The 25091-nt window shown below is 38.7% G+C and overlaps 3 protein-coding genes across 4 annotated transcripts; 2 read left to right on the top strand and 1 right to left on the bottom strand.

Annotated features, from left to right (window-relative positions):
* Positions 1-398: 398 nt before the first annotated feature.
* Positions 399-5451, top strand: rps6 (ribosomal protein S6). Its single transcript, XM_042485500.1, has 6 exons — positions 399-478; positions 1126-1257; positions 2515-2725; positions 3339-3485; positions 4381-4538; positions 5315-5451. The coding sequence occupies exons 1-6, from the start codon at positions 473-475 to the stop codon at positions 5408-5410; spliced, it is 750 nt and encodes a 249-aa protein (XP_042341434.1). The 5' UTR covers positions 399-472; the 3' UTR covers positions 5411-5451.
* Positions 5452-5910: 459 nt separating this feature from the next.
* Positions 5911-9711, bottom strand: LOC121942324 (perilipin-2-like). Of its 2 annotated transcripts, XM_042485499.1 has the most exons (7): positions 9618-9711; positions 9480-9510; positions 9008-9191; positions 7475-7557; positions 7141-7366; positions 6422-6546; positions 5911-6337 (listed from the first exon to the last, which is right to left on the bottom strand). In XM_042485499.1, exons 2-7 carry the CDS (start codon positions 9498-9500, stop codon positions 5999-6001), a joined length of 978 nt encoding a protein of 325 aa, XP_042341433.1. In that variant the 5' UTR covers positions 9501-9510; positions 9618-9711; the 3' UTR covers positions 5911-5998. The 2 variants fall into 2 exon arrangements, with proteins under 2 accessions (XP_042341433.1, XP_042341432.1); XM_042485498.1 differs by having other exon boundaries at positions 9480-9711.
* A 2643-nt stretch (positions 9712-12354) lies between these two features.
* LOC121942361 (WD40 repeat-containing protein SMU1-like) lies at positions 12355-23291 on the top strand. The gene is made up of 12 exons (XM_042485546.1): positions 12355-12380; positions 14185-14395; positions 14476-14628; positions 15215-15331; positions 15889-16011; positions 16520-16639; positions 17266-17382; positions 17604-17731; positions 19744-19870; positions 19983-20144; positions 21615-21767; positions 21986-23291. The coding sequence occupies exons 1-12, from the start codon at positions 12355-12357 to the stop codon at positions 22082-22084; spliced, it is 1536 nt and encodes a 511-aa protein (XP_042341480.1). The 3' UTR covers positions 22085-23291.
* The last annotated feature ends 1800 nt before the right edge of the window (positions 23292-25091 follow it).

The following is a 25091-nucleotide window of genomic DNA, read 5'->3' as shown; positions in this document are numbered from 1 at the left end:
ATAACATTCTTGATGCAGAACTTTTACTTTTATCTGAGCATTTCACTATGTGGTTTTAGTACTTCTTCCACCACTGCCTATGAATGAAATCATATAAGTTGGTGTAGATAGTGATGTAAATGAATAAACTGAATGTAAGCAGGAATTTAGTAAATATGCATAATGTGAATTGGTCTAGTAAATAAAAACAAAGAGGTGTAAACAGTCGGAGCCTAAAACAGTAATTTAAGAGTAAAGTGACGGTATGACGATACAATAATTGTTCTTGTCCTCTAACTAATAAATACAAATAAATGAAAATAAATCCAAATTAGTTGTTATGTTAAATTTGTGTAATAACCTTCAGCTTGCGCCTGATTAGAAAATTACAGGGAGACAGTTATCGCGAGAATATATCATGCCTATGTGAGACCACGAAGCGGATATCCGGCCTCTTTCCCGTGGCGGACCGTCGTAGGGCCGGTTTAGCAAAATGAAGGTACAATGTTTCTCTAACTATAAATCTGCGTTGAACTCTATTTTTGTTAAAATACTCTTGTGTGATTGATGCCATGGTTCTGAACTATAAAGCGGACTAGTTTGATAAAGCAGTCGCGGCTCCGACACTCCAGATGAGTTTTGATTATGATGAGAGGCAGCGCTGACGGTCCTGTCCGCTGCTGAGCTACAGAAACATGGCGGCTCTCTGAGAGAAATGTGCACCGAGTGAAAGCCTCAATTTTCTGCCACAAACAGTGTCCAAACTCAGCTTGAGTCGCGTGAAGTTATCGTATTGTCCGCTGCTAACTTTAACCGTTAAACCGGTTGTATTAATGCTGACAGTGTCCCGGGAGCTAATGTTAACTAGCCGACAGAAGCTAACAGGCCGCCTTCGAGCCACAATGTCTCCTCTGATTCAAACTTTAGTTCAATTAAACGATCAATATTATACCTAAGGACAACTTTTCACCCTCGTGTCAAGTCTCACCAGTAACACCAGTTGTTTTATCTCTCTTCGTCACGTCCATACACAGTTTAGCTTCTCCATGTACCTGTATGAAGGCTTTCGGTGATCTGTCAGGACTCATGTGGATCCCATCATGATCAGATACATGTACCAATGACTACCCTGCTTCTGTCTTTCAGCTGAACATCTCATTCCCCGCTACTGGCTGCCAGAAGCTGATTGAAGTTGATGATGAGCGTAAGCTGAGGACTTTCTATGAGAAGCGTATGGCCACTGAGGTGCCCGCTGACCCTCTGGGAGATGAGTGGAAGGTACAGCGATGTTTGATCTCTTTGCACCTGATATTGCTTTGTGTCTACATCGGTTGTAACAGTAAGCAGAGGTCACAGTTTGGTGCCAGCTCTGTGCTGCAGAGAAAAAACAAATGCATTCATATATATTACTCATTGTTTATCAGAGTGTCAAAGACAGACACATTTCTCTTTTTGGGGATAGAGGTAGCATTTTGCTCACTGGAAACTTAAACTCATTTTCATTATAAAAAAGGTCATTCAAACATTATTGTAGTACTTTGCACATTGCATCATGTCATATTAGCTCTATAAAACTAAAAGCAAGTCAAATGTCATGATGAAGGAAAAAGAACAGTTATGGTAACAGAAAATAAAACTTGTGCATTAGGAGGAGTATTACAATTACCTTTTATCTTGGTGTTAAGGCAACATTAATGCCAATTGTTTGAAGAACTGATTCATCCTTTTAAGCTTTTACGCTTAAAGGCTGCCTAAAGTAGCTTGGATAAGGAGTTGAACTCTGTTTTGTCTGATCGGCACTTCTGAGTGATGTAATTTAATGCACATGAGCAAGTCTTAACCTAAAATAACGAAGCGATTCTGATGCCCGGTTCTCATCTCGTATACAGCTCTTTTTTTGTTACTGCTGTAGCTGACCAGGAACCGAGAGGCGGGTCATCCAGCTCCTGCCTGTCATTTGTCCTCACAATAATATGACTGAATGGGACACCAGTCATTGTTGTGCTAACCTCAGATCCTGTTATTAAGGGCATACAGGTTAAGTGCAGAACTCTCACACCTTTGTGAAATGCGCACCGGTATTACGTGCACTTTGTGAATCAATCTGCACAACTTGTATTCTGTGCTCGGCTGCTTGCACCGACCTGTGATGGTTCTCTACGGACCCTGGTACTGTTACAGCTCCAGCTCATTATGATGCAGGGTGTATTTATCAGATTGAGTTGGTGAAAGTGTGTCGTATAGTTGTCTTATATAATGTGGCACACCAGTAGACCCTTTTTGATTGGCCTGTAGTCATTAAGGGGGGACAGCGTGTTGCCAGAGTAACTGTGGAGCTGCTTACCAGATGCGACCAGATCCTGGATCAGTGGATGGTTGAACTGCAATGCTCTCTCACTGTCTAGTTCACATTTGTATCAAAGTGACATGAAAACTGCTGCTCATTGATTCTTGACAATTAAAGGGCAATTGACTATTCAGCGAGTCTTAATTCTTGAAAGCTCATATTTTCTGTTACGTTTTCTCTTTCTGCAGGGTTATGTTGTGCGCATCAGCGGAGGCAACGACAAGCAGGGTTTCCCCATGAAGCAGGGTGTGCTGACCCACGGCCGTGTGCGCCTGCTGCTCAGCAAGGGCCACTCCTGCTACCGTCCCCGCAGGACCGGCGAGCGCAAGCGCAAGTCTGTCCGTGGTTGCATCGTTGATGCCAATCTCAGCGTGCTCAACTTGGTCATCGTCAAGAAAGGTAATTATTTCAGCTGAGCTCGTGTGAACCAACAGACAAGTTTGTGGCTGCACAACACCGGCTTATCTAGAACTGTCTCTTGATTTTACCTTAAAATTGTTCATGGCACTCCAGTAGACCCTTTTTGATTGGTCTGTAGTCATTAAGGGGGGACAGTGTGTTGCCAAAGTAACTGTGGAGCTGCTTACCAGATTCAACCAGATCCCAGATAAGTGGATGTTTGAAACTGCAATGCTCTCTCACTGTTTCGTGCACAACGGTACCAAAACGACACCGAAGGTGTTGCTCTGTTTGACTACATGCAGCAGTGGGTTCACTAATTTGATATTAATACAGTTTCCTGTTGATGGACAGGGGACATAACACTCATAAGAAACTTGATTTCCAGAGTGAAGAGTCACTCTGGTCATTTCGCTGCTTTGGGGCTTCGGGGACGTGCCCTTTGTCTCTAGGGAACTTAACACTGTACCTTTTTTGAGTTTGAAAGTATTTTGTTTTTAGTGATTGTTAAACATTATGCCAGTAACGTGGATGTAGGCAGTGCAGTTTATAAGTGAACTTGCCTGTAATCAGCTTGATTGTTGGACTCATCTCCTGATGTGGTTTTTCTCAGGTGAGAAGGACATTCCCGGGCTGACCGACAGCACCGTCCCTCGCCGCCTTGGTCCCAAGAGGGCCAGCAAGATCCGCAAGCTCTTCAATCTGTCAAAGGAGGATGACGTGAGGCAGTATGTTGTGAGGAGACCCCTGACTAAAGAAGGTGAGACAAGAGCTTTTTTCCTGTCGGTTTTCACTCGAGCTTTCAAGTGTTCATGGATCACTTAAAGTAGGTTTTTACGGGGTTCAGTTTTGACCTCCACTGAAGCTTAAAGATCATGAGCCACAAGATGTCTGAGAGTTAAAAGTGAGATTCAGCAAAAGTAGAGATTAAACGTGTAGATTCTTGGAAGTCTTGGTATTTATAGTCTTGGAGAGTTTTTTTTTTTTAACTGTTGCAGTCAAAGTTAAAATATTTGTTATAATTATACATAGTAAGATAATCTTTAATATTTCTATCAGGCTAAAGTGTTTTTGAATTTATGTACAACTCAAATGTTTAGGAACAATTGTAGCAATTTCAGCATTTCCATCTATACACCAATATTGCACTTGCCAGTATTATCTGTATCTTATCTATTGCATATGGCAGAACGTTAAGTACAGACACTTAAACAGTGATTGTATGTTTCCATATCAAATGCAATTTAATCGTTAAATACCCAATTTTTGGTTTATTGGAATGGCTTTGACGAATTCACATCCACTAACTGGAAGAACCTGATGTTAAGGGATGATGACAAACCCCACTTACAAGATGAGTATTTTTATATCCTAAAACATGGGACTTGAAAGGATGTTTTTTGGCAAGCTTGATCAGCCACTTTAAATCACCAAAGTAAAGCCTTTTCTTATCTGACTCAGTGTTTTATGTATTGCTGTCACCAACGAACAAAGTCTGACAAAAGCTATTCTTGGTGATTAGTCCTTAATATTTGTACCTCACCTGCTTCTATAAAACCACTTCAGCTATTAGAGTGAAGGCCCACACTCTGAACTACACCTGTTTTTTTAGATTTGCATTTCCAGTATTAACTTCATCCCTTTTTCTTTGACAGGTAAGAAGCCCAGAACCAAGGCTCCCAGGATCCAGAGACTGGTGACGCCCCGTGTGCTGCAGCACAAGCGCCGCCGCATTGCTCTCAAGAGACAGCGCACCCAGAAGAACAAGGAGGAGGCCTCTGAGTACGCCAAGCTGCTGGCTAAGAGGATGAAGGTGAGGTTTTCTTTTTTTCTTCTCATAACTGTGCCTAGCCATAAAGTAATTTTCTCTTTAAGCTATATTTAAATAACTGAGCTGACTGCGAAACATTTCTAATTGGTTTTAGATGAATTATTCAAGCGTACATTTTTAGATCATGGTACATTTTCCCTTAAAAGGTCTAAAGATCTGTTTATTTGAATTTTCTATTTGTCTGGTGACAAAACTTTATGCAGATAACAAATGCATCATATTTTGATGAGAACTTTTAACTGTGGGGATAGAAAGCCTTGATGAGCTGAACTGTTGTAATGAATTTCACATTTCTGAGCTGTATCGCATCTTCACAGTGGTTGTCATTTACTTATCTGAGTTATGCAGCATGTTATGGAATTTTAGTGGGATGATATTTTGCAAATTAACAGGTCACCCGAAAGTCGCCAATTATTTCATTAACATAAAAAAACTACATTATTAGGACAGCGCACATTAATCAACATTTCTGACTGAATAACTTGTGATTTTCAACTGCAGTCCTTTGACAAGCAGCCATAAAGACAGCAACGAAATCTTGACGCAATGCAGAAGCAAAAATGCTTTTTGTTACTAGTTAATTCATTAGATTATTGTGAAGAATTGCCCTCAGCAGTAAATCACAGCATTATCAAACAGTCACTGGCATCATTTTGTTGAGCAGAGTGGGAAGTGTGACATGTGTGGTGTTGAGTCATGTGATTTGGGGTAATTACCTTGTATGCAAATTGCTGACACACATTTGTTCCCACCAACAGGAGGCCAAGGAGAAGCGCCAGGAACAGATCGCCAAGAGGCGCCGCCTTTCTTCTCTGAGAGCATCCACATCCAAGTCAGAGTCCAGCCAAAAGTGAAATCACAAAGTCAAATAAAGTCATGTTTTGCTGAAAAACTATCCAGTCTAATTTAATTCTTTTCAGTATGTTGACCATAGACTGAATATTTGAAATTTATGATTGCAGGTTTTACAGTTTAATTATGGTAGGCAATTATTGACTGAAATGAACAGATATGGCAATTGGTTGCTGTCCCACAGCCAGATTTAGTAAAGTTAGTTTAGCGGTGTTATATTGAAGTAAAGATTTTAAAAACATTTAACTTAGCAGTCTAAAAACAGAGCTATAGTTGATTGCCGACTTGCTATTATGAGGGGGAGCTCTGAGACCGTCACTAAGACAACAGGGATGTCAAGAAATAAGAACTGTCCTGAGCCACACTGACAAATCAGTTAACATGGGAGCGGTCTTGTTTTACATTAACTTATGTTTTGAAGTCAGTGAGACAAGTTCATTTCCCCGGTACAGAGAGCCTTCGTATGCTTGATAAGCTGCTCAAAGGACAAGAGGAAACAATGAATGTTCAGATAATTTTAATATTTAACTGCACCTCTCAAACTGTGGGACATCAATTCAGCACACAAGCTTCAAATTCAGTACTACAAATCAACGACTAACACAACCTTTAACATTACACCCGTTGTCAAACGCGGGTATCTTGGTAGGTCGCCTCGTTCGGAAGGCAGGCGTAGCTGGTGGTGCAACCTGGAGCGCATCGTTTTGAGTTGAGGGGGTCTCTGCAGCATTGAGAGAGCTTCTGTCCTGATAAAGCCGGTGGTGAGGGGGCGGGCAGCCTAAGTTGTACATCTGGGAGATGAAGAACAAGGCGGATATGAGCTGATGCTGCAGGTACTGAGGCAGCATCTGGATGCTCCAGGCCAAGGTCATCCAGCTGCTCTGAAGGTCCTGGACCAAATCTGAAGGCCTGGACAAGTTTGACATGTCCTGGTGAGAAAAGGACAAAATCTACCAATTAGCCACAGCGTCGATTCCAAAATGTCAAACCTTTCAACTGAAATCATAGCCCACCTGAACAGATTGCATCACGTGATAAGTCCTCCTGCACAGCTTGGTGGCGAGTGAAACCAGTCGCACGGGGTATTTTCTCCTGAGTGTGGCCGCCTCAAAACCCTCCACCAGGTGAGCTTCTTCCTCTGCAGTCAGCAAGATAAAATGTGTGTGTGGGGGAGGTATCTTATTTCTCAAAAATAAATCAGCAGAGAAAAAATCAACAATACTTACAGAAAAATGAGAGAAAAAAAGAATCAAAAGCCATACACAAAAACTCACCATTGATCAAAAAAAACTCTTACAACTTCAAATTGTCTAATTATTTTCTCCTTATACACATTTTTGAACTGCAAAATATTATTACTTTAAAATCATTCTCTAGAAGAAATCCACAGTTTGCCACCACATACTGAAATACGAATCTGCTTTAAAGTAGTTTGTGCATACTTATGTTTAAAATTAAATTTCCTCCTATGATCCTCATCCTCTGAACTGAAAACATAAATGTTTGTATATTATCTGGCAATACTCTGCTCTTTACCCTGAAAATGCATAACAAAGTCTGTGATAAACTAAAGATCTTTAGGTTTCATTAATCCTGACTTGATAAAAAGTCCATTAATACTCTTGAATCCACTATATGTATAATGAATACTGCTCTTTTCTGTAAGACAAACAATGACTGTATGTTTTTTAATCACTGTTTGACATGAGTGACCCTACACTGCACTGTGTACCTTTATCTTCCTCAGTGGGAGGAAGCACTCGGTCCATCAGAGCCTCAGACATGATCAGAGCGGAGTCCAGTCCCAAACTGGCCACACTGATGACTCTCTCCAGCAGTGACTGGTCGGCGCGCTGTATCCCTCCCATCAGCCACGCCACTGTGTGCTCCACACAGTCTCTTGTTCCAGTAGCTGCTATGCTCACCACATCGCGGATCTCATGCATCTTATCAACAATCTGAGTGAAACAGACAAAAGTTGGAGACACGGCTGTAGCTTTTTCTGCTTTTTTTGGGAGAAGTTGAGATGCTCATTAAGGTTTGAAAGAGGGGAAAAAAAAGGTTACCTGCTCCGTTGGCGTGTGAAGCACAGGGAAAGCGGTCTCCAGCCAGTCGAGACTTTTACATGCAATGTCATTTGCAATGGAAACTGGAAATATTCCACAGAGTGAAGCCCTTACTGGAAGGTTTTTTTTAAATTGCCACAATTATGCCTGTAGTTTCTCATCATTTAGACCTTGACCCTATAACTTAAATATCATCTGCATCATCTTATGTGTTATGTTATAAAACCATGTTGTTTGCTCTCTGCTGGAGATAACATTAGTTGCTTAGATAAAAGCAAACAAATATGTATATATTTTTAAACTTTTGCCAATATAGACATACTACTCACAACTCACAACTTAGCTTGGTATGATTGTCCACAATTCAATCATTCAGTTAATTTTACTGACACCATCAGCACAAGGACAGTATTATTGGCATAGTAAACAAGAGACGCAAACAAAGATATTAGATTTAGTAGACTATTTTTTTAAAATAGCTAAGGAAAAATGTCCAGTGAACTATAATCATAATTATATATTTAAAATTATTTTACAGAATTATTATAATTTTTTCACCCATTTTCAGGTAATTTCTCACTTTGTATTATTTGTTTTAATTTTTTTTTTTTTTACTTTTTGGCAAATTGTCTGGTAATTTTCTTGTACTTGGGTCATTTCTTCATTTGTTGCCCATTACTGTCTTCCCATGTTTTTGAAAAAATAGATAATAAAAATAAAGCCAGTTTGCCCAGGTTTCACAGGGTTAAATAAATAATTTGGTTGTGTTTCTTATCTTTGCTGAGCAACAGTTTTGTGTAAAAGGAATTCAAAGCCCATCCCGTAGAGACGCCTATCCCACATATAAGCCTGTTGAGGTCAATGATTTAAGCAAATTATAGCCCAGCCTATTAAAAATATCTGTTTTTCTGTACCTAAGCACTCTGTGGTTAAGAATAAACATATCCGATACACAACAACATGCAAAAGTAATCCATGAATCCATGGTATGCATAAACATACAATGCCAACATTATTGGGGGCAATTGGATTGGTTTTCCTGCTGTTGTTCACAGATTTTGGAAAGTTTGCCCTGTGATAGAGTCCCAACAAACCTTTTCTGTACATTAGACATGGAACAATTAATTAATAGTTAAGACAGAAGTATTTCCTGGTTCAAACTTATGAAGTGTGAGAATTTGCTGGGTTTTTTTTTCTCTTTAAGGCTATATGATTCTAAGTTGAATCGATCTGGATTTTGAACTGGGCAAAATGGTTGGGCAAAACATGCAATTTCATGGCATCACCTTAGTCTCATGGGAGTTGTGTTGGTTGATTTTTGCTAGATTTTGACATTATTATAATGACTATTATTACTATAATAATTACTGCAATTAACAGATTAACCAATATTAAAATAATTGTTGGTTAAAAAACTTGTGTTAGGTCATTGGCAGTTTTCTTTCATCCAAGGCTCTAAACTACATCTGAAGTTAGACTATAGCATAAATATGAGCAGTGAGTACACAGTATGTTCATCCTGGTTGTACTCACTCTGAGGCTCCAGTTTGACAATGACAGGTGAGACTGCAGCTGTCACGCTGCTCTCCAGCACCTCACACACAGACCTCAGGTTGGGGTGGCTGCATTTAGTGTCAATGTACAACACTGACAGTTTGGTACAAGCTGAGTGGACCAGAGGCAGCTTGGTCAGTCTGGCAGCTGCACTCTGCACCTTCTGCAACAAAACAGCAGAGAGACAAAAAGCTTAAACTGTTGTCCTGCATTGTCTAATTTTGGTAATTAACAGGCCTACATCAAAATGTCTTCTAAAATGCTGCATAAAATCATCAAAATTGAGGGCCTTGGTCCCAATATTTGGGGGATCTGCAATAGACTACTATAAAAAGACCTTTTTATGAACTCTTGGTTCAAAAATTTGAAAAACTAAATTGATTTATCAGGTATTGATGCCGTGTGAGTAGTCTACGGGTAACCAGGGTTAATCTACCTCGATTGTACTCACCTGGTTGTTGTTCATCGGCATATTTCATCCACTTTGACGGAGAGGGGAAATAAATGAGTCGTTGTGTGAAATTAAACCTTATTTGACTTAAATTTGTCAGTCGATGATGTTTATGTTAAAGAAAATATAACACTATACCCTGCAAAGTGCTACTCCGTTGTGGAAAAGTGTCCCTCACATTGCGTGGCGGCGGAGTAAATCAGCGCTCACCTGTGCAGAGTGCTGCTCAGGAACTCCGGCTGTTCTCGCGATATGTCAACTCAGCGTTGACGAGATGATAAATCAGTTCAGTTCAGTCAGAGCGCCAATATTTTTGTTTTTCTTTCTGTCTTTGTCTCCTATGGCAGATACTTAATAATATAGGCAATTCAATTGAAAAAAGCGCGTTTTAAATATGAATGAATTGATAGGCTAATCATTATCATCGTTATTTCAGGAGTTTTTAGGATCTTTGACAGCTCAACTGAGTTTCCTAAATTCATTCTGCATCGTTGTAGGATTATCTGTACACAGTTTTCACATTTTGGCTGCATAAATTGTGCACTGACTCAAAAAGTCTCTCGGTTATGCTGCTAATTAATTTGACTCAATTAACTGTGTGTCATCAGTTGAACACAACATATTTCCTATATTTAGTATTTTTAAAAAAGAAAAGACACTTTTTTCTTCTTCCAGGAAACATCCTACATAATGAGGAGATTGATCTGAAATTAGGAGATCCCACCTTAAATAAAACCATTTACTATCTTATTTTTGAATTGATGGCATTTTGTTTACTAATCTCAGCATACAGTTGCAGTTCATTTGTCTGTGTTTTAGCTGGATAAGCACTGACGTTCCAGATTTGGTGATGATCTTATCTAATATTTGTATTACTGCTGTTGAAATATTTACCTACTGACCCTGACAAGCATTGCCTTGAGTAGGATTTGAACCTACAGGGGGAAATGAATCCATTGAGTCTAACGCCTAATAACCACTCGGCCATCACAGCTTGAATATCTCATATAATCAGACCTATGAGCCTCATTTACCCTACTTGTGTAATTCTGGGGGATGCAGCATATTTCTGATACAGTTTGTAGGAGGAAATTGCTTTAGAAATATAAAAGCTACAGATGTGAAGTCCCAAAAATTGAGGTCAGCTTGTGAGTCATGAATAATTGTCATGAATTTCAGGAACAAAAAACAGCCCTTGGACCAAAACAACACTGAGCACACCACAGACATGAGCCTGCTATTTTTTTTTTTCACACCCAGACCTCTGAGAAGTGATACACAACAAATGCTGATCCTCATGCCTGGAAAAATGCTGGAGGCCTCATGAAACACAAGGGGTCAAATAAATCTTCCTTCAGGGGCATCGCTGCTGCTGCTGCTGGTCTGTGAACAGTCTGTAACACCAGGGAGGCTGAGTCTTGTTTGAGTGAGCAGAATGCTTTTGAAGATAAAGCTGCAGGTAACTAATGCTGCTTCAGACAGAAGACAAGCAGCACACAACCCGACCATCCCCAGCATGTGGAAAAGCAACAAATTTCACTGGGATTTTCCCACATTGGGAAAATGCACATATTATAGCAAGCCAAAGAGTGAAAAACAGAGAAAATGCAAAAAAAAGTGATTTGAGTGCAAAAAAGGATAAAATAATTAAAAAATACAAACTAGACAAAATAAAAGTAAATCATACAGTCTGAAATATAAAATCTATATACACTATACACCTTTTACTTATACAGATACTGCATGTACATGTTTAATAGTTGCACAGGATGACTCTAATACACATGGTTTGAGGTGTATTTGCTGCAAAAATATACAAATATTTATTCTGTATGAATATATACAATATGTGTAAAAACACCTGCACATATTATTGCACAGCATGCTACACGCTATAAATATAAAAAATACGTAGGTTATGTGAATGTAGTGTTAATTTATGTTATGTTATGTTATGTTATGTTATGTTATGTTATGTTATGTTATGTTATGTTATGCTCTCGAGTTAAAGAGGCTTGTAGGAGTTACTTGTCATTATTTTTTATATATTTTCTAGGGAAGTATCCACCATGTAGACTGAGAATGTAAATAGACATACAATAGCATCACAGTGTATAGGCATCCACACTGGTTTAACAATAGGGTTTTGCAGGGTTAGTCGTTTGTCTGATGATCTGCAGGATCGACGCCACATTATATCTGTAACATCTGTCATGGATTAAGGAGGCTCTCCTGCTTTTCCAACAGGTTTATTTGGCTGCCTATAAACGGAGGCACGCAGATTAAATAAACACTCAGGACTGAGATGGCAAACATCGCAGCTGATTAACACTCACAACCCATTACACACCCTACTGTGTAATTACAGACAGAGAGTGATCACCATGAAGGCTATGCAGAGATTGAGTCAAGGAAAAGATGCTCATGGCGCACCCAGCTCAGTATTTGCATAATGATGAGCAGCACTGAGGTGATTTTCCGTTAGAGGACGTGAAGAGCCATGTTTTTTTTTTTTTTTTTGATCCAGTACAATGGTTCCTACAGGCGAGCACGCTCTGAGCCACGAGCTTCTGTCCGTGGTGCTGATGCTGCGCTGACTGCCGCCGCAGCACCTCGGAGCGCAGCACACAACGTGCCCAGAAATGTTTCCCCTGTACATCGGCATGCGTCAGAGTGGGTGTGTGAGTGTCTCCAAGACTTTGTGTAGCAGCGGCAGTCACAAGGTTTGGGACTGCTGCCCGACGCACCAAAAAATGCGAGACACAAGAGAAGCACGTGTAGTGGGTGGTCCTCAACACAGTGCTTTCACGTGGCTCTAGCGAGCGCAGAGCCCAGCCGTCAGTCCAGTGTGGCAACTACAAGAGACAACATCAGCATGGCTGTGGAGATGGAGCCCTCGGAGTAAGTGCGCCTTTATTTTGGATTTTTGGTAGATAGTGAGTTTTCAGTCATAGTTTGGTACAGAAAAAATAAAACAATAATGATACTACCTGACACTCTGCAAAAAGTATGTTTAATATAAGAAAGGTGTGTAGAAATTGATTTAAAAAAATTATCCATTACGCATTAAGTTGGAAGATTGTATCTCCTGTTTGACTAATGTGACTGATATTTATTAGGGGAATTACAATTTTGCTGCAATGTTTGGGTCTTTCTAAAAGTTCCTTTTTACAATAACATGTGACTTCTATGGATATGACGCGTAGCTAATGCTTGATTTAAAGAAATAAACGTTGAAGAATCTGAAAAGCCTTTATATCTGTCTTTATATTTCGCTAATGTTGTTTATTGTCTGCGTATGTTTTGTGCAGCCATGTGGGGTTTGTTCAGTCTGCTGTGGAGCCCCCCACACAATCACAGCTTTCTTTATCCATACACTGTATACTGTGGTCAGTCAGTGTGCCGCTGCACATATGGTCAGTAACCTGTGAGGCTGCTCTTAGTGCCGCTTTGAGACATTTAATCTGATGTTCTTGCTGGTGATGCTCAGAGAGAGGCGGGTCCGGGATGTTTTGCAGTGCGTTTCATCCACATGTGCCTGTTGATCTCATAGGCTCCCCTCCCCTGCTGAGGATGTGGGTGTGTCCTTTTTTTGGTTAGATTTTCAGTCTGCCTGTGGGGTAACAGTGAGGATGGAGTACACATTGTTCCCAGCTGGAAACTCATCTGCTTATGTTTCTCATAGGCAGGTGAACTGGAGGTAAATTTAGCATAGAACTGACAGTAATCCAGGCACCATGCATTGCCACTGATCCATCAAACTTAGAGTCCTGCAGTGTGGTGCTAATGGAGTGACAACAGAGGGGATGCGGCAGAGTTGTGAAAATGCTCAGCAGATGGCTCCAAAGTGGGACAAAAGTCCACACGAAGCAGGATTCCTGCTCCTTGTCTTGTTTTGACTGTAGGGGCTGATCTTTTGACAGTTTTGCCAGAAAATCTATGGCCACCACATATAAAAATAAAACAGCATTTCAGGGTCTATTTGATCACTCAGTAAGTGGAGTAATGGTATCCTGAATAGAGAATGATGTCACCTTTGTGTGTGTTTTCATCCGAGCTTCTCTGTTGTTGTTGGTCCGGTTGCTCATGCGTCTTAGTGTTCATGAGTCTTTGTGTGTGTATTCCAAGTCCCCAGGAAGTGGGCTTTGAAGCCAATGTTTGTAGTGGCCAAACAGTGGAATTACACTGTTTCCCACAAAATTACTTACTATTACTCGGAATTTGTTTCATTCAGTTGCAACTTCCAGCTCATCTGGTAGTGTGAGCCCCATGTGGCGCATTGTCGAACCAAAAGTAGCCGCCTAGGCTGGTGGAAGTATGTCGTGCGTCTGCCCTATGGGCCCAGTGATGCAGCAGTAGTGCCAATCACACGCGAAATGTCGCAGTTGGGTATTTTCGGATCATGTGCCACCGAGCAACTTTCATATATTAATAAACAGGACCTCCAGGGCTATTTATGGAGTTAGCATTGTGAGCTGCTAGGCACTGGCTCAGCCATAAGTTGAGAGTGGTGTGCAGACAACATGAATCAGACTCTGAATGATAGATATGCTATGAATATCAGCTCCTTTAACCCTCATAGAAACAGCTCTGATACTTATGACTTCACCCTAACAGTTATACAGTTACTATATACAGCAGTCCTACAGTCTTTATAGGATTTCCAGTCAGCGTGTGGTTGTAACACGAACGTTTTCTTGTCTAGTGTGATCCGCCTGATAATGCAGTACCTCAAGGAGAACAATCTCTACCGAACGCTGACCACCTTACAGGAGGAAACCACTGTCTCACTCAACACAGTGGAAAGCATCGACAGCTTCATTGCAGATATAAAGAACGGCCACTGGGACTCCGTCCTGCTGGCCATCGAGTCCCTCAAGTTGCCCGACAACACACTGATTGACCTTTATGAGCAGGTAAGCTTTTGCATTGAGCAACTAATACTTTCTTGAATTTTTACTCAGCAGCATATGATGAACACTGACCTCTTCAACAGGTCGTGATGGAGCTCATTGAGATGAGGGAGGTGGGAGCAGCTCGCTCCCTTCTCAGACAAACCGACCCCATGATCATGTTGAAGCAGACGCAGCCGGAGAGGTACATCCATTTGGAGAACCTGCTAACATGCTCCTACTTTGACCCTCGTGAGGTAAGACAGGTTTTGTCTTTTAACCCTTTGAAACCTGGATTGACATCAGTTTTGTTGTACGTCTTTCACAAGCTATCTGACTCTTTGAAACCTGAGAAAAATGTGTTTGATTTCTTTTAAAAACATGTACAGAAAAGGCAATGAGTAACTTGGCAAGAAATGTTCCACACATTGCAAGAAATTAGTAATGTTACAAGAAAATTACCTAAAGATTAGTTTAAAAAAAGAAGGGGGTGAGGTTATTCGAAACTTATCCCCAATAAACATGGAAAATGTCCATGAAACTAAATTTAGAATTATAATGATTTTATTAAAAAAAAATATGTTACATGAAAAAATGATAAAATATATATATATATTCAGCACATTTTAGGTCATTTTCTTGTTTTTCAAACTTTTTATTTTTATTTCTAAAAACTTTTTTGCATTATTTATTTATTTTTTGCTAATTTTCAGGTAATTTTCTTCCAACTTTTTTACTAATTTCCTGCTATTTTTTGGACCATGTGTTTTGCTCAGGTTTCAAAGGGTTAAACAACTGGATCAGTAAACTTACAAAGTAAAAATCTTTAATCCCTCACTGCAGGCCTACCCGAAAGGTAGCAGCAAGGAGAAGAGGCGCAGGGCAATTGCTGAGGCGCTGGTGAGGGAGGTCAGCGTGGTGCCCCCGTCTCGCCTCATGGGGCTCCTGGAACAAGTCGGCGTGAGTACACTGATCGATATTTTTCTCAATACTCACTCTAATTAAAGATCAAGGGAAGCCACATAATCAATTTCCATAGCACTGTGAATAAAAGATCCAAAACTATCTCAGTAATTTATTCTCCTGTGATTAAAGGTTATTAAAGGCCCAGAAAACATATTTTTTTCAATTAACTCTGAATTATTTGTGATGATGAAATATCATGAAAACACATCTTCCTGCCAAAGCTTTGGCTAAATCACAGGAGAGACTTTTTATTTTTGTGGTCTAAAATTTTCTCGACATCTTATTTGATTTGATTTGTTTATATACATACATATATATATATATATATATATATATATACATACATATGTGTGTGTGTGTGTCACACTGCCAATAATTTTATATCATCAGTATTATATCCTCATCTGCACTTAAACAGAACTTAAACTTAATAATCTGAATATTCAAGTTGGCATTTCTTAGTATTCTTTAATTTGTTTAGATCTTGTATTTGAAGGGGTGAAACAGCCACAACTAAGTGAAACTTGTGTTTTCTGTTGACGGTTCTGCAGTCTATGAGAATACAGGGGTGTCCAGGTTCTCTCTCCCCGGACATGACCATCGAAACATCTGGCAACAAGGACAGACATGTGGAGAAGGAGAGCTTCCCGACACAGCTGTACCGCCACATCAAGGTAAACCACCACAAGCTCTAAGAAGTACAAATTTTACTACATCCTATTTACCTCATACTACACTCTGTATAACAGTTTCGTTGTGCATTTAGAATGGTTTGAGTGTTACATTGTTGTATTTACGGTGCTTTTACAATAATAAGACTTTTTATAATTGATGAGTCATTTCCAAGTAGAGACTAACACACACACACACGCACACACACACACACACACAACTAAGTACTTTACTCACCTGAAGGCACTTGTCTCAGTCCCTGACTGTGCTGTCATCACTTTCATCCAGATGGAGCTGCTTGAGTTGCTTGTCCTTGCTTTCTCTGCCAAAGGTTATAAGTGTGTGAGCGGTCAGCCCACACAACTTCAGACTGCAGTACGGTGGAAAACTTAACGCCTCCCTGAGATTGCCTGATAATAGTTTGTGTTTTATATCTCAGTGGGTCTGTATCACAGGCAGCAAAGCAAAACCAGTTGATCACATTTTATGTGTGTTGTTTCTCACCTTCAGTTTGGGCGTCGGTCACACGTCGAGTGCGCCCGCTTTTCTCCTGATGGCAAGTACTTAGTCACAGGATCAGTGGACGGCTTCATTGAGGTCTGGAACTTTACCACTGGAAAAATTAGTAAGGTAAGTTGTGTTTCATATCACTTAAAAAACTACGACTTCTTATATTCTTTACATTTCTAATTTGTTGTCTTGGCTTTATTTTAATAATAATAAGAGTTTATGAAGTGCTCAAACAAAGCAAAGGCAGAGATGAGATACTCAGAAAGCAAAATGATGACAGAGAGCTAAACAGTCTGGTCTGCCAAAACATAAGCGAGACAAAGCTAAAGTAGAGATAGGATAACATCAAAATAAATAGGCAATACAAGTCAATACAAAAAACTCAAAAGAAAAAAAAACAATAAAAGCAATAAAACAACAAAATGAATAAATAAATTATGAATAAGACGGCATCAGATAACAGCAATCCCATAAAGATGGGTTGTAGAAAGTTATTTTAAAAGACAATATTTTTGGAAATTAATATATGTTTATGTATTGTAACTTGATATTAACTGTACTGTTTTGTTTGTTTTAGTATGTTTATGTTGTTTGTATTTGTCGAGGTTCTCTTTTTGCCCTGTTGGCCAAGAAGAGATTTTACAGTTTTACCTGCAGAAAAACATATTTATTCATTTAACTGGTTTATTCTGTGTGTGTGTGTGTGTGTGTGTGTGTGTGTGTGTATGTTTGCATGGATGAATTAGGATCTTAAGTACCAGGCCCAAGACAGTTTCATGATGATGGACGATGCTGTTCTGTGTATGTGCTTCAGTCAGGATACGGATCTGCTGGCAACTGGCGCTCAGAATGGCAAAATAAAGGTTTGGATCTACTGACGTACAAAAGTGTCAGCTGATATTATTTTGTATATTTGTCAACATAAGCAGCCAATCATTATGTCCTCAATTAATGTAAGTTGCCTTATTACTGTATGAAAAAAATGAAACAACTGAAAAATGTGTAGTTATCACCTGAGTTAATGATGTGATTGAAGTCATAGTCTCATCACGTCCTCTCTTCCAAACGTGTGCTGTTGGCGAAGGTGTGGAAGATCCAGAGCGGCTTGTGCCTGCGCAGGTTTGAGCATGCTCACGACAAAGGCGTGACCTGTCTGAGCTTCTCCAAGGACAACAACCAGATCCTCAGTGCTTCCTTTAACCAGACCATCAGGTGGGATGCAAAAACTGACTTTTAATCACAGTAGTAACATTACTGCAAACACACTGTGTACACATATAGTCTGTGTTGAGGAGTTGGACTGCTTTTCAAATTGTTAATGACATTGAATTAGGCTGTAAACGCTAAGATTAAGTCTGGAGAAAGAACGACTTTATAGATACATTACAAAAAAAAATGGAATTGAATGAATACCTAAAACAGTAAATTAAATTTTAGCAAATACCTGAATTCACAAAAAATAAAACTCAAAATAAACTTTCTGATATACCAATAGTTTTGACAGAGAAATAAAACAAAAACATGGTGGGCGCCTCAGCATTTTTATTTATTTATTTATTTTTTTTGCAGTTTCTGGAGTCTTGTGGCAGAATTTTACTTGTTTACTGTGGGAGGAAGTGAGAGCTCACACTGACCTCAGACATGATTCACAAAAGTTTCAGAGGCGCACACATGAAAATGAGTTCGGCTGGAAGGCATCGAGCTTTTTCTACAGCCCACGGTGGATTAGCAGAATGTTACCACCACAAGCCATATCTATGAAAACAGAAATGGTAATTGGAAAAAAATAATCTCCTTCAAAAGCTGTATTGTAATATTTATTATGTTCATTTATCTTTCTAACCCTTGAATGGTTTTCACAATAATTCGGTAGAGCAAATTTTGACTCTTAGGGCATTTTCAGGAGTTTTCAAAGAATGAAAATCCAGCGATTTACTGAGTGCTTTTAGGCTAATATATTTGGTGTGAATGGACTAGTGTTGTCATGATTTATATACAATATTCAGAAAAATTTCGATATTCAATACTGTTTTAGATAACACTGTGAAAACTGACATTGAGGGTATACAATTTAAAATTCTTAAATATTTTTCAAGATAAAATAACAAGGCAATAAGGCAATAACATAACGGTGATGACTGTTTTTCCTTGATTAGTAACAGAGAACAGAGGAGTGACTGTAGCAAACGTTAACAATAATAGAGGGCAAGAAAGTGCAGCTGGTATCGTTGTATCAATACTTTGAAAAATGAGTATGGGTAAGGCTGGAGTGGGCAAAGAAAAGTGGCCAAAATTGTGTAATGAACTTTCATCAATCTATCTTTAACAAGTTAAACAAAAAACACACAAAGAAAAAAAACGACAGAATGTCAGAAAAGTCGACTTCCAGAAAAATAAAGTAGTTTTGAAATGGTTTCAAATATTCAGTGTCAATATGTAACAATTAATAAATAATAAAAAAAAAACTAAAATTGATGTTCATTTAGGAGAGGCTTGTAATTAGTGTGGTCAGTTAAAAAAACAGCTTTTTTGTTAGTAGAGAAAGGACCATAATGAACTTTATTATCAAATCTGAAATTCTGATATTTACTATGTATCTGTTAATATATTTTTTCTATATCTGGTACCTGTTAGTTCATTTGAAGAACTAATTTTTAACTCCATGCAGACATCAGCATTATATTGTCACATGTTGCTCGCATGAGTAGTTGCACCTGAATGTAAATAAGGACGTCTCTCTTTCACTTCCTCTCTCTCTCTCACACACACACACACACACACACTGAATCCCCTTCATAGTTGAGGAGTTGAATATCTATTTCTGACTCACTGGGGGATGTGGGCTGAGCCTCTCTGCCGTGCTGGAAGCACATGTGCCGTGTGGGTGTAACAGAGAGAGAGAGACCATGTGCTCAGGCACAAAGATGCAACGTGTTTCTCCTGTTGCAAATTCCACGAGTCGGGAGTCTGAATTGTTTACATTCGCAAGATCATCCCGGATGAATCAGAAAGCATTGGGCGTTTTGTCATGGTTTAGCTAATCTGCACCCAGTCACTCCACAGGAGCTAAAAATAACACATCAGCAGCTCAGCAACAATTTCCGTCTGCAAGAGGAATCCACTCCTGAGCTGCATAAACTTGTTTGATTTGTAAATGAGTCAGAGCTGCAGTTTTACTTGATTTAACAGCTTTTATGTCAATTTGTCAACATGCACTTTTTCAGAATCCATGAGCTGAGGTCAGGCAAGACACTAAAGGAGTTAAACGGCCATTCGTCATTTGTAAATGACGCAGCTTTCACTCATGATGGAACCCACATCATCAGCGCCTCATCTGATGGCACAGTTAAGGTACAATATACAAATGATGTGACTGTAATTCATGTCTGTGCTGCATCGGTATCATGTGGCTGGTAAAGTGACACACAGTGGATTTATTTTCATATTTATGTGCATATTTTAGATTTGGAACACAAAATCCTGTGAATGCAACCACACTTTCAAGTCTCTGTCCCAGACATCTGATGTCCCTGTCAACAATGTGATTCCTCTCCCCCAAAACCCAGAGCACTTTGTGATCTGCAACCACTCCGACACTGTGGTTGTCATGAACATGCACGGACAGGTGAGACCTCTCTGATTAACAATCTATACATGATCAATAATCAAACCTAATGAACAAGCTGTACTGTCATGTCAAGACTGTATCGACAATGCCAGAAATCTGCCATATTCATATATGTGGATGAAACGGTTACTGGTTTTACAATGAATCACAATAAATTCCTAAAGGTTAGAATCACAGCTTTAAACTTTAACCCTGTAACACCTGGATGGACATCAGTTTTCTTGTGATGCATTTAGATACTTTTCATAAGCATTTACACCTCAGATCCAGAGAAAACTGGTTTGATTTCAAAACATGGGAAATACATAATGAGCAACTGTTGAAGAAATGTCCTTAGATTGCAGAGAAAAAAGTAAAAGATGAAAAAATGATCTGAAAATTAGCTGGGATGGATCATAAGATATCATCAAAAACAAAGCATATATTGTACTTAAACTATAATTCTCTTAATTATATACATACATTTATGTCACAGAAAAAGACAAAGAATAATTTAGTTTTTAGCACTTTCTCTGTGTGCTTATTTTCTTGTAACTTTGTACTGATTTCTTGCTAATTTTTTGGGCCACTCCTTGTCAAGCTGCTCGTCACCCTCCTATTTTTTTTTTTTTTAAAAGAGGCAAATTTGATGAGGTTTTAAAAGGTTTATCATCATTAAAAGCCTGTTTGATTGTCTTGCTTTTAAAAACTCAAAAAACTCAGAGTAAATACTGTCAATCAACCAAAGTTAATAACAGTGTCCCACACGCACGTGCAGCATGCGACGAGGGTTTGTTTTGTGACAATGAAAACATGGTGAAGGGCAGTGACAGCGCCGTGGAGATTTCTCAGCCTTGTTGTTTACAGAGTGGGCGTGCAGCAGGCGCTGACACAGACACTCGAGCAAGCATTTCAGCCAGGCTGCATCAATATATCAGTGTGTGGATGAGTACTTTTTTGGAAAATGTCTGCACATTTTAACAATATAGCAGATAACTGTGACAAGTTTGGTAACAATTATCATGATATGAAATTGTTTTTATTACTATTTATTGTCCTTTCTTTCTTTTACTTTTTTCCTTTTATTTATTTATTTTTAAAAAATTTTGTGTTAGTGAAGCAACATAATTGTTTTTTAAGACCTAAAATGGCAGCACTTTATGTGTAGGGAATCGGACCTATTTTGTTTGACAAATTTAACTGAGGAGATGAGAATATGTTGATGTAAATTATGTAAATATTGTAAATTTTTATTTTGTCTTTAATTTTTAAAAAAAATCCCAGAGGTTCTTATAGTAATGAATGACCTTCCGGTTGAGTTTTGTGGTCGGTTGGTCAGTCAAGCAGGCTTTGAAACTTTATCAACAACTTGCATTGTTTATTTCACCATTTTTGTCTTAATTTGTTTAATTTAGTTACGCTAATAATACCCAGACAATTCCTGAACATCTTTGTAGAGGCTCAGTGTCGTCTTCACTTTCTCCTCAGACGGTGAAGACCTTCAGCTCGGATGAAAAAGAGAGGGCAAACTTTGTGTGCTGCACCCTGTCACCCCGTGGGGAGTGGATTTACTGTGTGGGAGAGGACTTAGTGCTGTACTGCTTCAACTATACGACAGGAAGGCTGCAGAAAACGCTGACCGTAAGCCCTGCTGATAATATTCTCTCATTATCACAGCTGAGAGGAGGCAGTTCATCCACACTGGGCTGCAAATGTTTAATCTAGTCGTATTTTTTGTCACACTTCTTACTCTGTGTCACTGCGTCTGTGTAGCTGTTCTATGGGGGGCTAACAGGGTAACAGTGATGCTGATGGGAAGCGGAGAGCATGTGGTGATCTGTGTTCCTTTGCGCCCACAGGTTCATGAGAAAGATGTAATTGGCATCGCTCACCACCCACATGAGAACCTGATTGCCACATACAGCGAGGACGGCCTCCTGAGGCTATGGAAACCTTAAGCTGTCTCCAGCATCGTGATATGGAGGACCCAGAGAGCCTTACACATGGTTATAAAGCAATTCATTCATTCTTATCTGATACAAAAAAGATGGATTTATAAGACAAATGGCTGTATTATATTATATATCCATTGGTAACCACAAGGTCAATTAAATTGCTTGACTGGAGCTTTAAGTCATATGATCTTCATCAGCAAATGGATTTTTCCAGTTGTTATGATATTGCAGAATTTAATTTTTTTTTTTTTTTTAGCACTTAAAGGACTTCTTGTCTACGGCACAAAAGGAAAACAAAAAATTGCAAAATTGGCAAATTTCATCAGGTGGTGAATATCATGTAGTTTGACTAAAAGCAGCTACTAAATGGACTCTGAGGTGAAGTTCTTTTTTGAAAGTAAACTTGGCACCTTTGCGATTAATTAGCATTTTTAGATAAATTATGGTAATTTCTGCCACTCATTTGAACTTGGATTACATAGTGGAAACATGGCAGAGTAACACAGTTGGCAAATATCTAAATCTATCTTAAAGCAAAGGCTGTCAGTATTTTTTTTTAAATTTTCTTATTGTCTATGAATCCCATGAAAAGACCACAACAAACTATACTCTCAAAATTCCCTGCCAAGTCTCTGGCACTCAGTCCAGAGTTATTTGGTTCTTACTGACGATGCAAAAATTGTCAGAAACATATAGTTTAACTTTTCAAAAAAGAGCTAAATTATTTCCTAAAATAACTGGGCATTGTATTATTAATATTCCTTTTTTTCAGCAAATGTTAATCAAAAATAATGCATTTGTCTGGGACTAGTTCTAGCTGCGGATTAATACATATTTGGTGCTATAGTGACACACAATCGCCAGAATAAATGATGGCATTGTATGTTTCTGCAAACCACAAATATCTAACATTTGTACGTTCCATATGTTGCAGATATGTTTAAATTATGAACTTCATAGTGTAACAACAGTGTGGTACTTTTTGAAAATATTTTTTAAAAAATTGAGAGTAGCTATGATGTAGTTAAACTTATTTAAACCGTGAAGTAGCCTGTAGTTTAGAAAACTACAGTTTTTAAGTAGCTTTCCCAACACTGTGTTTTGGTTTAAATACCTGGTTTGGTCGCTGCAGACACATCTGTACACAAAAAGTAGTCTGCCGCTGGCTGCTTGGTAGCCGTCTCACCCAGGTGTCACGCCATCCACGATTCCCTCCTCCAACTGAAGAGAAACACATCTCATATATATGCAATCAGAACTACATCATATGTATGAAATGTACAAATGTAACATTTCTGTGGCTTGCAGAAATGTATAATACCAACATTTTATTCTGTTGGCCTGGCTGGTAGTGAGTATTAATGGCTAAAAGGACAGTGAATGTGGGATTGGCTCAAAACAAACTAAGGTATTCATGTTTATAGTAAAAAAGGATCGTTTGTTGATATTAAAATATAGAATATCACTAAGTATCCTTAAAGCAAATTGTTAACCAATTCATAATATCTAAGCAGGTCTTTATATATTTTTTAAATATATTTATTTGTCAATTCTTATTTTTAAAATTTGTTCTATTTATTGAATGATTAATAAGGTTTTTGCTTTATAAACATTTGCAGCACTGTCTAGGTCCTCCGTACTGTAAACACACACACACACACACACACACACACACACACACACACACACACACACACACACACACACACACACACACACACTTCCTCATGGATCCAACTTCACCAGTGCAGTTTGAATCCCCATTTTCATCTCTTCTGTCTTTATTAGACATGAAAATGCATGATGGTGAACTGTCGTGAAAATATTTATAAGAAAAGCCGCCTCTTGTTTGGGCCTAAACAAACAATATCAGGTATATGATTTGTCTGCTTTGGATTATGATGATACTTTTGTACCTCAGATGATTTGTTTTGTCCTCAGTGTTCCCTGCATGCTACCTCAGTACACTGTCTAAATGTGGCTCTACAATAATTTTAGTACTTAAAATATGCATGATGACTGATGATAAACCTCAATGGAGCTCCTGTGACTCATTCTGTAACCTGTGTGTATATGATAAATGTAATTAACATGGTCACATTGACTGTAATTGGTGTTCCTGTGCATCAGTATGCCTGCAAGAAACAGAGCTACTCGACCAGTGTTTATTATTTGCACTAAAGTATTTGGTACTTCCCGTCATCTGTCTCTGTACTACCATCCATATATCACTGTTGCAAAATAATGTCAAGTCATTACACTCTATTTTGTATATTTATTGTTGTATATAATATTGCCAGTCATGTTAAAATGGTTATAAATAAAAGTCAAAAATCTTTACAGTTTACAGTTTGTGTTTTGTTTTTTTCTTGACAAAAATTAGCTACTTGTCTGTACACTTGAAATCAATATTTTAACTTGAGGCAACACTGCAAAGGTGTTTACTTTAGAAATTATAAGTACTTCGAAATTTATGGCTGAAAGTGGATCACTTGTGTAGTCGTGACACGATGTCTCTACAAAAACTGGATTTATTTTAAAGTCATTGTCAGAACTTGCCATGTGCTTGTATTTTGTAGATCAGGCTGGGAATAATACTGACAGCATTCATCTTGAGTGATTGAGTCATAATTTGGTTTATGTCTCAGAAATTGTTTTTTCCAACCAACAGTCCAAAGCTCATATATTCAGTGTACTGACTGAGAAGACTGAACAAAAGAAGTTAATATTCCCATTTAAAGGCTGAAACCAGGGATAGTTTGACAGTTTTGCTGAAAAATTACCAAAATGAATAACCAAGTTGCATACAAAAAAACTGAGAAATCAAGTTATCATTTCAGCTATAGAGTAGATCAGCGTTTCCCGATCTCCTCGAGTACTTTTGTTCTGCATGTTTCAGATCTCTCTCTAATGCAACACAGCAGATTCAAATCATCAGCTCGTCATAAACTCCTGCGGCTGCTCGGTAACACGCTAATCATTTCATTCAGCTGTGCTGCAGCAGAGGGAG

This window comes from Plectropomus leopardus, chromosome 4 (genome assembly GCF_008729295.1).
Source record: "Plectropomus leopardus isolate mb chromosome 4, YSFRI_Pleo_2.0, whole genome shotgun sequence".
Taxonomy (NCBI): Eukaryota; Metazoa; Chordata; class Actinopteri; order Perciformes; family Serranidae; genus Plectropomus; species Plectropomus leopardus.
Note: the sequence above shows the minus strand (reverse complement) of the source record. Positions and strands in the feature narration are given on the sequence as shown.

Bases quoted from the DNA above. Each gene is read 5' to 3' on its own strand.
- LOC121942361 (XM_042485546.1), top strand. From the start codon at position 12,355: ATGGCTGTGGAGATGGAGCCCTCGGA. The intron at 14,396-14,475 runs GTAAGCTTTTGC...CCTCTTCAACAG, and splicing joins TGATTGACCTTTATGAGCAG to GTCGTGATGGAGCTCATTGA. The intron at 17,732-19,743 runs GTGGGATGCAAA...GCACTTTTTCAG, and splicing joins TCCTTTAACCAGACCATCAG to AATCCATGAGCTGAGGTCAG.
- rps6 (XM_042485500.1), top strand. The intron at 1,258-2,514 runs GTACAGCGATGT...CTCTTTCTGCAG, and splicing joins CTCTGGGAGATGAGTGGAAG to GGTTATGTTGTGCGCATCAG. The intron at 2,726-3,338 runs GTAATTATTTCA...GGTTTTTCTCAG, and splicing joins CTTGGTCATCGTCAAGAAAG to GTGAGAAGGACATTCCCGGG.
- LOC121942324 (XM_042485498.1), bottom strand. From the start codon at position 9,500: ATGCCGATGAACAACAACCAG. The intron at 7,558-9,007 runs GTGAGTACAACC...GAATATTTCCAG, and splicing joins TGTCAAACTGGAGCCTCAGA to TTTCCATTGCAAATGACATT. The intron at 6,338-6,421 runs GTGGGCTATGAT...TTTTCTCACCAG, and splicing joins ACGTGATGCAATCTGTTCAG to GACATGTCAAACTTGTCCAG.